The sequence below is a fragment of the Cucurbita pepo genome, chromosome LG18 (genome assembly GCF_002806865.2).
Source record: "Cucurbita pepo subsp. pepo cultivar mu-cu-16 chromosome LG18, ASM280686v2, whole genome shotgun sequence".
In the NCBI taxonomy this organism is placed as follows: domain Eukaryota; kingdom Viridiplantae; phylum Streptophyta; class Magnoliopsida; order Cucurbitales; family Cucurbitaceae; genus Cucurbita; species Cucurbita pepo.
In genome coordinates this window covers 7,023,032-7,036,225 of record NC_036655.1, presented here as the reverse complement: position 1 = coordinate 7,036,225, position 13,194 = coordinate 7,023,032, and the positions used below count along the sequence as shown (strand labels likewise).

At 36.7% G+C, this 13,194-nt stretch overlaps 2 protein-coding genes across 3 annotated transcripts; one reads left to right on the top strand and one right to left on the bottom strand.

Moving 5' to 3' along the window:
• Positions 1-172: 172 nt before the first annotated feature.
• On the bottom strand, positions 173-2,109 carry LOC111779707 (pentatricopeptide repeat-containing protein PNM1, mitochondrial-like). Its single transcript, XM_023659824.1, has one exon. The coding sequence runs from the start codon at positions 2,045-2,047 to the stop codon at positions 458-460; it is 1,590 nt and encodes a 529-aa protein (XP_023515592.1). The 5' UTR covers positions 2,048-2,109; the 3' UTR covers positions 173-457.
• A 2,931-nt stretch (positions 2,110-5,040) lies between these two features.
• On the top strand, positions 5,041-13,082 carry LOC111779654 (acyl-CoA-binding domain-containing protein 6-like). Of its 2 annotated transcripts, XM_023659753.1 has the most exons (12): positions 5,041-5,501; positions 6,017-6,166; positions 6,350-6,517; positions 6,973-7,125; positions 7,249-7,401; positions 7,681-7,845; positions 7,983-8,046; positions 9,924-10,030; positions 10,491-10,677; positions 10,778-10,991; positions 12,014-12,206; positions 12,383-13,082. In XM_023659753.1, the coding sequence occupies exons 1-12, from the start codon at positions 5,312-5,314 to the stop codon at positions 12,442-12,444; spliced, it is 1,806 nt and encodes a 601-aa protein (XP_023515521.1). In that variant the 5' UTR covers positions 5,041-5,311; the 3' UTR covers positions 12,445-13,082. The 2 variants fall into 2 exon arrangements, with proteins under 2 accessions (XP_023515521.1, XP_023515522.1); XM_023659754.1 differs by lacking the exons at positions 9,924-10,030; positions 10,491-10,677; positions 10,778-10,991 and adding exons at positions 8,614-8,800; positions 8,901-9,114 and having other exon boundaries at positions 7,983-8,153.
• The last annotated feature ends 112 nt before the right edge of the window (positions 13,083-13,194 follow it).

Below are 13,194 nucleotides of genomic sequence, written 5' to 3'. Positions count from 1 at the left end.
TCTCTTTTTAAAAACCTTGAAGGAAAGCTCAAAGAACATAATATTTACTAGTAGTGGGCTTGGGCGGTTACACAAACACAACAACGTAACAACAACAACATCGGCATGACCCTAGGCACAAAGGTCAAACTCATTCAACAAAAGTACTATGAGCCATCACCAAGAGAAAATCTAAAGAAGCAGAACCAGCTATGTTTCGAGTATTAACTAACCTGTTCTCAGCATCAGTTATAATCAAATATGAACAAGAAGTACCTTCATTTTACACTCTAGATCGATGCTTATCTATGGCCAGAATAAGGGAAGGATTTTTAAACAATACAGCATTCTCTTCCTAAACGAACCTGGAATTTTGATCCACTATACATATAATCGTGTTCATTTGTCCAATATAATGAAATGGCATGTCAAAGCTGCCATCGTCCCGTATCAGGGGCAGCTGCAAAAGAAAGCAGGATCAAAATGCTCTGCGCATGCCTTTTTTTGGTTTCTTAACGAAACTAAGTCGAATTTGCTTCAGTCGCCTCCTCTTCCTCGCCATTTTCTCGGGCAACGTATCCCTCTTCTTCTCGACGTTCTTTACCTTTGGCTTCTTCACATATCCTGGATCCACCTGATATGCTTTTGGAGTAACTGGCACTCCCCGTTTTTGAGCTTCATTAAAGAGTGAATTTGCTTTGTCCAGATGATTATGTGCACAGAGATTTCCAATTAATAGCTCATATGTCTTAATCCCAGGTTCACACCCCTCCTTCTTCATTTTTTCAAAGACAGTCAAGGCATGATCAATCCTCTCGATCCCACACAAAATGTTTAGAAACTCATAGTAAGTCTTCTTATCAAGTGCATCATCATGTCCTGCAGACCTCATCCTGTCAATCATTTCATCTCCCTCTCCCGTCCTTGCTGCTTGATACAGACTTTTAGTCAAAATAATGAACGTTTCAGCATTAGGATTGCATCCCCACTCCCCCATTCGATGGAACAAATTTACTGCATCGGTAGTTTTCCTGATCTTGCACAAATTATTGATCAGCACATTGAATGTTTCCACATTTCGTGGAACCCCACGATAATCCATTTCCACCAGAATTTCCTCAGCTTCAGAATGAAGTCTGAACGGATCCTTTTTCCTACAAAGCTTGCAAGCACAGTCAAGTAGATCATTATATGCCGTTGTCCCTAACTCAAACCCTCCCCTGTACATCTCACCCGCCAGCCTTTTTGCTTCATCTAGTTTCCCATTGACGCACCATCCTTTGATCAGAGAATCGCATATTGCTTCGTCAGGGAAAAACTCGTTCGCCAAGTCTTTGACTATCTTTACAGCATGGCTCGTGAAGCCATTTTCACAAAGCTTCTCCACCACCATTCTAAGTGACTCTTTATCCCTCCTAAGCCCGTAATTTTTCTCCATCGTCTCAAAAAATGAGATCAGCTTTGTCGGTCGCCCGGCACGAGCGAACCGATCAATAGACGACCGCAGGGTTTTAGCCCCACTGATACCTAAACCTTTCACAAGAACTTCATAAATCGCATTGAAATCCTTTCTACGACCAAAATAATCAACAAAATACGAGATAGTCTCGTCCGTGTGATGAAAATCAGGATTCGATACTAACCACTCATTAAAACCCAACACCGTCCGACCAGCTTCCGAGGAGAGATTGAGCGTATTGAGGACTAACTCCGGATTCGGTTTAACATGCGAAAAGCTAAGCTGAAGGCGCTTCGTAATGGGAAGAGGATCCAAATCAGGGTCCTTGAGAAGCTCGGTTGCAAGTGACTGCGATGTTTGATCCACGTCATCCTCCACGGATTCGGAGGAGAACGAATGAGAAAGTGAGAGCTGCAAAGGATAAGATAACCTCCCTGCCGCCCCATGATGACGGAAATGGTGGATGAGAGGCGTCAAATTCCGATGTAAAAGAAAGCTCCTCGCAGATCTATTCAAAAAATTCGAAGAAGAACCAGCAGATAACGAAGAAGACGATGCTAGAGATCGAATTAAAATCCTTCGAAGTTGCAGGTACGGTAATGGCGGCATCGTTATGGACGACGAGCTTTGAAGAGCTCTGAAGAAGAAGAGAAAAATGGAACTCAACTTGGAAAAAGCGCGCTGGAGGGAGCTGGAGCAAAACAAAAACCTAAGAAACGGGCAAATGGCTAGTCATTGGGCTGGGCCAATTATTACAAATGACAACAAAAATTGGGCTTTAATAAACATGGGCCTCGGGATAGGCCCATTACATCACGGCCCAATCTTCTCACCAATAATCGGAAATTGTATTGAATTGAATATGTCGGATGGTGTGACTTTACTGATTTGTCCTCCAAATAACAAATATTACAGTGTGAACGAAATTTTAAATGAAATGAAAATACAAATTTCAAATCTTCCTTGATATTTGTGCCAGATTTTAAATTTACTTAATTGCCTTTTTTTGCCTAACAAAATAAGTGATGACGTCATTAAATCCGTGTTTTAATTTTTTTTTCCCTCTTTTATATTATGACAGTTTACTTCCGACTTTTTTAAAATTATTATTCAAGAGAGATATAAATTTATTAATTTATTAATTTATATTATTTTTAAATTTTGTCATTTGTATTGTGTTATTATGATTATATTATATAAAAATATCAATGTCAATATTTTGTAATTTTAGTGTAATATTCATTTTAATACACCGAACCGTTTATTATGTGTTGATATTTGTATATGAAATAAAAATAACGATACTTTTAAAATATATTTCACCAACTCTAATACGTATAACATTTAGAACGGAGTACAGCTCACCATTTGTTTCTGTCAAAGTCACGAGCTCATAGCCGGCAACAATACATAATCCCCACATTCTTATATGGCTCGACCCATTCTTCGAGTCTTACTAGTCCTTTCACCCTCTCTTCATTCTACCATCCAAAACAAAAGGTCGTATTGTTGCAGTAAGACGCTATTATGTAAATGTTTAAATTTTTTAATCAAAATAATTTTTTTTTTTTTGCACCCATTTATCAAAATTTAATAGGATATTTACCATAATTATAATGAAATTTATAGTCTAATATTCAAATTAATATATTTATGTAAAATCAAAATTGAAATATAATGGATAATGTTTTAATAAAAATATATAATAATAAAATTTTAGTACGGTGACTCGTCTGATTTGAAGGGCTTTTTTGGTAAACACGCAAAAGAAACCTTTATACACTGTCTGAGAATTTCACCTGAACCAGCCGCAATTGTCTGTTCAATACAAATTCAAAGCAGTAGTCCTTTTTTTTAATTTTTGCATTTATTATTTTAACTACCTTCTTATTTTTCTTAATTTATTTTCATATTTCAAATTATTTTTTAATATTATATTTTATACTGCTTTTAAATTTAACCTACTAATTTTGGATTATAAATAATATATATATATTTAAAGCTTTCAGTCTACAATTGCTTTAAATTATAAATAAATATTTTTGTTTTATTAATTTCAGTGAACGGTTGGAATATTGATAAAATTGAATAACGAAATAAATAAATAAAACTATATGCAAAATTAAAAATGAATGTATTTGTTTTTTTTTTTTTTTCAATTTGAATATTTTAAAATGAGTTTTGTGGTATATATATAGGACTATGATGAAATAGATTTATAAAACAAGAACTATTTTATTTTAAAAAACATTTACTTGCATATTTATTTATTTGGTTTGTTTTTTACTCTTTTTTTTTAATAAAATTTTATAAAAATTAATTTTGTTATTTTAGAAATTTAGAAAATATTATATATAAATATAAAACATTGATTGGTTGCATGAACTTTGTTTTATTTCAATAACAAATCAGTTGTTTAAGGCCCAATAACATACGATTAGCATTTAATTTCCACATTACAAGCATAAATGAACACAATTGATGATATTTAATTAAGTCTCCCTCTATATTTGGTATCTGATGACAAAGTGAAAACCGTCTAACAAATAAATTTATTATTTTTTTTTTCTTGCATGTATATTTTATTTTAAAATGTCTATAGTGTATTTGATAGAGCTTAATTATAATTTTTTTAATTATGTTTAACTAACATGTTCAAATATTTTTTTATTACCTACAAAAATATAATTATTTATAATAAAAATTGATTAAATTTAGAAGTTATTGAAAATAAAAGGTTCCAATTAAAATTAAAAAAAATATATATCAAAAAATAGGATGGAAATGGTATTTAACATATTTTAAAATTTTAAAATAATAATTCATTTTTAAACCGGAATAAAATTCATTGTTTTTTTAGTTTAAAATTAAAATATTGGTTAGTGGTGGGATTGAGCAGTTACAGATAATATGAAAGTTTGATATTGAGTGGTGTGCCAGCGAGGATGCTGTCTCCTAAGAGAGTTAGATTGTGAGATCTATATTGGTTGGATAGGGGAATGATACATTTTTAATAAGCGTGTGGAAACCTCTTCTATTAGATGCGGTGGGTTTGAGCAGTTACAAGCTATATCAGAGTCCGACACTGGGTTGTATGCCAGCGATAATGCTACCTCCCGAGAGAGGTGAACTGTGAGATTTATATTAGCGGGAGAGGGGAGTGATACATTTTTAATAAGTGTGTGGAAACCTCTTTTACTAGATGCGGTGGGTTTGAGCGGTTACAAATGGTATCAGAGTCTAATAACGGGTGGTGTGCGAGCAAGGATGTTGGCTCGCAAGAGAGGTGGATTTGTGAGATCTATATTAGTGGAAGAGGGGAATGATACATTTTCAATAAATATGTGGAAACTTATCCTATAAGTGGTTTGAGCGGTTACAAATGGTATCAAAGTCCAATACCATGTGGTGTGCCATCGAGATGCTGGCTTCCAAGAGAAGTGGATTGTGAAATCTACATTGGTTAGAGAGGGAAATAAAACATTATTTATAAGTGCGTGGAAACTTCTTCTACCGGATGCATTTTTAAACCTCGAGCAAAAGAGGAAGTCCAGCCAGAACAACATCTACCAAAATTGGCAGTGAGAAATANATTTTCATCCGCCCTCCATTTCTTCTGTTCTTCTCCTACGTTCTTCAAGTATTTGCATGAATGAAACTCCATACCCTCACACCTCAAAATCCCACTAAATCATGTCCCAGATGACACCCACTATTCCCTCTCTTTCCCCCCTGATTTCATCCTTCCCGGCAAAATAAATCCCCCCTCGCATTTTCTTCGCTTAGCCCACTACTTTTTGTTTCTTGGGTTTGTTGTTGCTCTTCCTTTTTTCTCTGTTCCCTTTCCCTTTCCTTCGGAATCTCCGACATAAAATGATGAGGTGGGAAAGGGTCCAGCTATTGTCCAGACAGGGCCAAGATGGAGCTCTGGGAGAGATATCAGGGCCCGGTAAGAGGTGGGGTCATACTTTTAACGCCATTAAAGACGGAAGATATCTCTATGTTTTTGGGGGCTATGGCAAACACAACTGCCAGACTAACCAAGTGCACGTCTTCGACACTGGTAGCCTTTTTCTTCTTACTTTATTTTTTTTTTGCTTCCCCAACCTTTTCTCCTGGGAAATTTTCGTTTACTATTACCCATTCAACTCTGTAATGGAATCAATCTAGTTTGAGATTTTTGTATACCCTTTTGAGTTTTCTGTTTGTTTTTGCTGCTATTTTGTTCTTAATGTTTCTTAATCACAGATTTATTTATGGCTTCATTACTTCTGTAAGCACACACCCTGTTACGTTTTTGCCTTTTATGGAGGCGTTGGTTTTGACAAATTTCAGTTGAAACGAGTTTGGTTTTAATGGAAATCGTTCTAGTAAGTTACATTTGCTGTTACTGGCATGTGTTATGGAATAGTATTGAACGATCTTTAATTGGAAAAATATTAAATTCTTTTGAACAATTTGTTGTTCATGTCTTTGATTTTCAATGTCTGGGAAGTGATGGGGTAGGTGGGTTTGATTATATGTGACATAAATTTTTGTAAATCACTGCATTTGCCTCATTAGATTGCTGGTTTGCAGCAAAACAAACATGGAGCCAGCCTTTGATTAAAGGAAGCCCGCCCACTCCAAGGGACAGTCACACTTGTACAACAATTGGTGACAATCTTTTTGTGTTTGGGGGTACTGATGGGACGATCCCTCTTAAGGATTTGCATATTCTGGACACCTGTAAGTTCTGACTAATGAATATTCAAGTGTCTTCAAAATTCTATGAGTTCTTGTTCATATTCTGGCACCTCAATTTGTGCACGGCTGTTTTATTTGGTTAAAGGTTCCATTTATTGTGTTAACTAGCTTTGAAATGCGGGTATTCATGCCATTAAAAAGATTTGCATAATGCTTTACTTCTAGCTTTGCATACATGGATTTGTCCAAGTTTAAGAGGCGAGGGGCCACAGGCACGAGAGGGTCATAGCGCGACTCTTGTTGGCAAACGACTCTTCATCTTTGGTGGTTGTGGCAAATCTACCAGCAACAACGATGAAGTGTATTATAACGATCTCTACATATTGAATACAGGTAATACTTTGCTAATAAATTGGCTAAAAAGATCCTGCAACACCAATTCGTTATCCTGTTTTCGTTTTCGTTTTAAACTTCATAATCCTTTGTTTTTATATCAACAGTCTGTGCATAACCCATCTAAACACTCAGTGATTATTGTTGTATTTTCATGTCATTCAATCGAACTCTGGGAATGTGGTTATATGGATTTTACACTTGCTTGGTTTATCTCTTTCTGGGAAACATCAAGAGAATTATAATATAAAACGCGTTTGATTGTTGATAATATTGATTTTCTCCTCTTCATAAAGGCTTGAGGGGAGTTTATTCCTTCTGTATATCTTTTTTCTTCTTCATATGGTTTTGTTAAGCGAATTGCCTGCAGTACCATGATCTTAAATTGCGTTTGCGTGGTACTGGATCACTTTACCAGAGCCTGTTAATGTATTATATTCTTCCTATGTTTTTAGAGACCTTTGTTTGGAAACAAGCTACAACATCTGGGACTCCACCGTCTCCTCGTGATAGCCATACTTGCTCATCCTGGAAGAATAAAGTTATAGTGATTGGTGGCGAAGATGCACACGACTATTATTTGTCAGATGTTCATATCCTTGACACAGGTACTTCTCATTTTTCTCAAGTCGCCTCGTTAATCAATGATATGGTCGACTGTAGATGTTCATGCAGGATATGCTCCTCATATATATAAATCTCCTGATATCTTTTTTGGTATTTTATTATAGATACTCTAGTGTGGACAGAGTTGAAAACTTCAGGTGAATTATTACCACCTCGTGCTGGTCATACAACCATAGCCTTTGGAAAGAGCTTGTTTGTTTTTGGGGGATTTACTGATGCACAAAATCTATACAACGACCTTCATATGCTCGATATTGGTACGTGTTAATTCCTCAATAGCACCCGTGCAATAAAAGGAAAATAAGCTAACCTGTAATGGCATGAAGCATTTGTCATTGTTTGATGACTGATTGAGCTTTCTCCAAGTTTATTATGGATATTGAATGCTGAGGGCTAAAATTGTTGCTTTTCTTTAAAGAACTTTCTTATGTGTACTGAGCGGTTGATGATTTCTCCGTTGTCATATCTTTTCGCTTAAATATCTTGTATGGCAGATTGTAATTACTTTTATTTACCATTTTCTATACTTGGTGTAGAAACTGGTGTATGGACCAAGATCACCACTATGGGTGATGGACCTTCTGCCAGGTTTTCAGTGGCTGGGAACTGTTTAGATCCCTACAAAGTGGGCACACTTGCTCTTTTAGGCGGTTGCAATAGGAGTCTTGAGGCTCTCGACGATATGTATTACTTGTTCACAGGTTTATACTCTTGTTACTTTCTCGAGCAACGCATGATTATCATCATTCTTTTGATGTGGACCTTTCTTGGATGGTAGTTTCTTTCGCACGATTTATATGGGTTGTGAATAATTTGTCTGTGTAATTTCCTTTTTCAGGACTCGAAAGGGAGAACGAGAGGAAACCAGAGAAGTTGTCTTTGAGAAAGCAATTGAAGTTGAAATGTCAAGAACATAACCAAAATGCTACTCATGGAAGAGCTATGGTACAAATTGGTATCAGTCCTGATGTGTTACAACCAATCTCTGTGCAAGGCTTCGGGGCTCCATGTAAGGAAGTACCTTTTGAGTATCCCATGTTAGATTTTTTGAAGATGTATGCATTTCGCAAAGTAATGAAGGTAGAATGTGCAGTGAATTTTCTTTCCTGTTCCTAGCTTCCATCTATTGTTAAGTGAATGCTTTCGAAGATGGTTTTTGCTGTAGAACCAACAAGAAAATGCAATCATTCCCTTGTCTAGTTTGTCTTGGAAAGTTCTATGTTGTCTATAAAACCAAATTTCCCATGACGTTTCCGTGACCGCACCTGCCGAAGAATGTCAGCAAATTTGCTATAAATAAGCATGTAATGGACGTAGCATAAGTGACACGACATTTTATGTCCAAAAGATAGAGGTGTATCAGGAAATTTGCGTTCATGTTGCGACACGTCTGAATATCAAATGATTGTAACTTCTGTTAAGAGATTTTTACTGGTATATATCTGATGGTATGATGTCCTACAATGCAGACAAACAAAACTTTACTTCGAATCAATCTCTGCATCCTCATGGAAAGAAAAGTTTTCAAGCGAAGGTTACAGAAAGCATACCAAATGGATACACAATTGAGACGGTCATCGACGGGAAACCTATGCGGGGAATATTGCTATCCAACAGACCAGTCCCCGCTCACTTTGCTCATCATAGTACTGTTAGGTCAGGACAATGACTAAAAATGTTCGTTTTATTTAAGTCATTGTCAATATCTTCCTTTTCCAGGGAATATTATGGTTTAAATTTAACATTCTGAATCCAGGAAGAGGACTTTTGAAGATATTGGTACGATATCGAATGGTGATGTCTACATCAAGTCGAAGACTTCTCGATTGAACGAGCAAGATGAAGTAGATAATAGACAAGAGGACCATAGTAATATGAAGGCATCGGCTATGCATGAACCAGAAATGGTTGTCACTTCGACTACGCTCATAAAAGATTCAGTGTCTTCGGATGCGTCTTTACCATCTAAGGTGACACCATCCCTTTTCATCTCCTTTTCCCTTTCTTTTATGCATTGTTATAACTCATTTATTTTAAAAATCTCTCTATGCGAGCGGGGCAACATGAACTGGAAACGGGAACAAAACTTTTTAATATCTTTATTTATTTTGAGATGTGCGTTCTTCTGTGGGTTATTTATGTATGAACATGTTATTTATACCTTTTAAAACGGTGATGGCGTTTGGCTGAACTTTATCTCTAGCAAGTCGTTCTCCTGGGGTTCGTGTTTCGCTATGCATACTAATTCTTGTTGTTAGAGCCCCAAGATATCCATATGCATACTAATTCTTGTTGTTAGAGCCCCAAGATATCCATACATATATTGAGGTTCTTCTTGTTTTACCATTAACCATCAACTTAGAGCAATTCTAGGCGCCATTCTTCTCAATTTTTTGAAGGATAGATGATGACTTGGCGAGTGAACGTTCTTTGTTCTTTAGTGTTTGGCCTCCAGGAATTTATTATTCTTTTCGTCGTTTTGAAGAACAAAATTTGTGGATTTGCGAGTGTTGCTGCGATTTTGCTTAATAGTATCCGAATCTAGAAGATGGAATTCTATAGCACACTCAAATTTCGTGTTGAACAAGTTCATGCACAAGTGTCCTTGTTGACACATCGCCCAATGTCTAGCTCTGATACCATTTGTAACAGTCTAAGCCCACCGCTAGCAAATATTGTCTGTTTTAGCCTGTTACATATCGTTGTCAGCCTATAGAATGAGTTTCCACACCTTATAAGGAATGTTTNAGTTGTCTTTGAGAAAGCAATTGAAGTTGAAATGTCAAGAACATAACCAAAATGCTACTCATGGAAGAGCTATGGTACAAATTGGTATCAGTCCTGATGTGTTACAACCAATCTCTGTGCAAGGCTTCGGGGCTCCATGTAAGGAAGTACCTTTTGAGTATCCCATGTTAGATTTTTTGAAGATGTATGCATTTCGCAAAGTAATGAAGGTAGAATGTGCAGTGAATTTTCTTTCCTGTTCCTAGCTTCCATCTATTGTTAAGTGAATGCTTTCGAAGATGGTTTTTGCTGTAGAACCAACAAGAAAATGCAATCATTCCCTTGTCTAGTTTGTCTTGGAAAGTTCTATGTTGTCTATAAAACCAAATTTCCCATGACGTTTCCGTGACCGCACCTGCCGAAGAATGTCAGCAAATTTGCTATAAATAAGCATGTAATGGACGTAGCATAAGTGACACGACATTTTATGTCCAAAAGATAGAGGTGTATCAGGAAATTTGCGTTCATGTTGCGACACGTCTGAATATCAAATGATTGTAACTTCTGTTAAGAGATTTTTACTGGTATATATCTGATGGTATGATGTCCTACAATGCAGACAAACAAAACTTTACTTCGAATCAATCTCTGCATCCTCATGGAAAGAAAAGTTTTCAAGCGAAGGTTACAGAAAGCATACCAAATGGATACACAATTGAGACGGTCATCGACGGGAAACCTATGCGGGGAATATTGCTATCCAACAGACCAGTCCCCGCTCACTTTGCTCATCATAGTACTGTTAGGTCAGGACAATGACTAAAAATGTTCGTTTTATTTAAGTCATTGTCAATATCTTCCTTTTCCAGGGAATATTATGGTTTAAATTTAACATTCTGAATCCAGGAAGAGGACTTTTGAAGATATTGGTACGATATCGAATGGTGATGTCTACATCAAGTCGAAGACTTCTCGATTGAACGAGCAAGATGAAGTAGATAATAGACAAGAGGACCATAGTAATATGAAGGCATCGGCTATGCATGAACCAGAAATGGTTGTCACTTCGACTACGCTCATAAAAGATTCAGTGTCTTCGGATGCGTCTTTACCATCTAAGGTGACACCATCCCTTTTCATCTCCTTTTCCCTTTCTTTTATGCATTGTTATAACTCATTTATTTTAAAAATCTCTCTATGCGAGCGGGGCAACATGAACTGGAAACGGGAACAAAACTTTTTAATATCTTTATTTATTTTGAGATGTGCGTTCTTCTGTGGGTTATTTATGTATGAACATGTTATTTATACCTTTTAAAACGGTGATGGCGTTTGGCTGAACTTTATCTCTAGCAAGTCGTTCTCCTGGGGTTCGTGTTTCGCTATGCATACTAATTCTTGTTGTTAGAGCCCCAAGATATCCATATGCATACTAATTCTTGTTGTTAGAGCCCCAAGATATCCATACATATATTGAGGTTCTTCTTGTTTTACCATTAACCATCAACTTAGAGCAATTCTAGGCGCCATTCTTCTCAATTTTTTGAAGGATAGATGATGACTTGGCGAGTGAACGTTCTTTGTTCTTTAGTGTTTGGCCTCCAGGAATTTATTATTCTTTTCGTCGTTTTGAAGAACAAAATTTGTGGATTTGCGAGTGTTGCTGCGATTTTGCTTAATAGTATCCGAATCTAGAAGATGGAATTCTATAGCACACTCAAATTTCGTGTTGAACAAGTTCATGCACAAGTGTCCTTGTTGACACATCGCCCAATGTCTAGCTCTGATACCATTTGTAACAGTCTAAGCCCACCGCTAGCAAATATTGTCTGTTTTAGCCTGTTACATATCGTTGTCAGCCTATAGAATGAGTTTCCACACCTTATAAGGAATGTTTCGTTTTCCTCTCCAACCGGTATGGGATAAGGGACTTTTTTTTCACTCCATACTCCGGATGGTGTTCTTAAGAGATGTTTCAGACCTATTTGGAATGATTCTCTAAGAGTTGTTCCAAATAGGCCCTCCATTTCTTGTGAAAATATGTTCAAATTATTTGCAATGAGTACTGTTTACGCCTTGTAAGAAAACATCATTTTTTTCATATTTATCTTGCATGATTAGAATCTTTTCTTCTGTTTGCAGACGAGTTCAAGTCCAGAATTGCCTCCTTCGAGTCCAAAAGATATTTCAATGCACGTTGCAATGGATATCGACGTCGAAATTTCTGGAGATGCAAAGACAAATGATGCCCTTGATTCGACGGCAGACATTCAGAACGAAAGTATTTTGGCTCCACCTTCAGACAAGGAAACTATTTCCTTTTTTCCAGACCAAGGTACTAACAAAACGACGATGAAATGGTATACGAACGACTCTCTTGCAAGGCTTCTGAGTTTATAGTTTGCTAATATTCTCGTCTTCGATCATGTTTGTTTGTTCATACTCGCTGCATCCTTTCCTGCATTTCTGTTTTCCACACAGGTACCGATTATCTTTTTGTTTTTGTATCAGACGACAGAAGACCTGCTACAATCGACGACGCGATTCAAGTTTCAACACAGTTGTGGAAATAACGAATGAGCAACGAAATGCTATTGTGAAAATAACCATAATGCACAAAAGCCGTTTGTACATTCATAGGAGAGCACAGATGCACACTAGGAAACTACTATATGACCTTACCATCTTTCTAACATATGTAGATCAGATCGTGTCGAATCCTTCCATTGATTTTGATTCGATACCCTCATGCGTATTCGAGTTGTACTTAGGAACCATATCGTTAGAGTTCAGACACTACTCTGGTCATTTGAACCAGCCACCCACTTGTTGTTGTTGCTGCTGCTACAGCTTCTTGTAGACTGCCATTCTGGTTCGAGGAGGAATCGATGATCGTTTAGCCACAAACGTCCTAGCTTTGTTTTCATTAGCTGTTGAAGGCCTGTTCACCTTTAGCTTTCTAGTTGCAATTCCTTGTGAAATAGGAGAAGTAGTAGTGATTACAGTAGAAGTTGGAAAGGTTTATGTTCTTATAGGGAATTGCAACACTGTGCTTTTGACTCCCATGGAATGTGCAAGTTTGTATTGCTTGGTTTTGCTTCATTTTTTAACCAAGCCCTATGGATGAGCAGGTAGGTATCGTTTAAGTAGAATTAAGATATCGAACCATATTCAAATTTAAATATAAAAGGTTTGGTTCGATTTTTTTAGCTTAAATATTATGCCTTGTGAGATTTAATTTTATTTCCTTGGTTTCGTTCTGTTTGGTTCGGTTTGTTTCGATTGGATGGTTTGGATCGGCTCGATTATATTTCAACGGCCAA

Coding starts and splice junctions, on each gene's coding strand:
- LOC111779707 (XM_023659824.1), bottom strand. CDS start 2,047: ATGCCGCCATTACCGTACCTGCAACTTCGAAGGATTTTAATTCGATCT.
- LOC111779654 (XM_023659753.1), top strand. CDS start 5,312: ATGATGAGGTGGGAAAGGGTCCAGCTATTGTCCAGACAGGGCCAAGAT. Junction 10,678..10,777: donor GCTCATCATAGTACTGTTAG/GTCAGGACAATG, acceptor TTCTGAATCCAG/GAAGAGGACTTTTGAAGATA. Junction 10,992..12,013: donor ATGCGTCTTTACCATCTAAG/GTGACACCATCC, acceptor TTCTGTTTGCAG/ACGAGTTCAAGTCCAGAATT.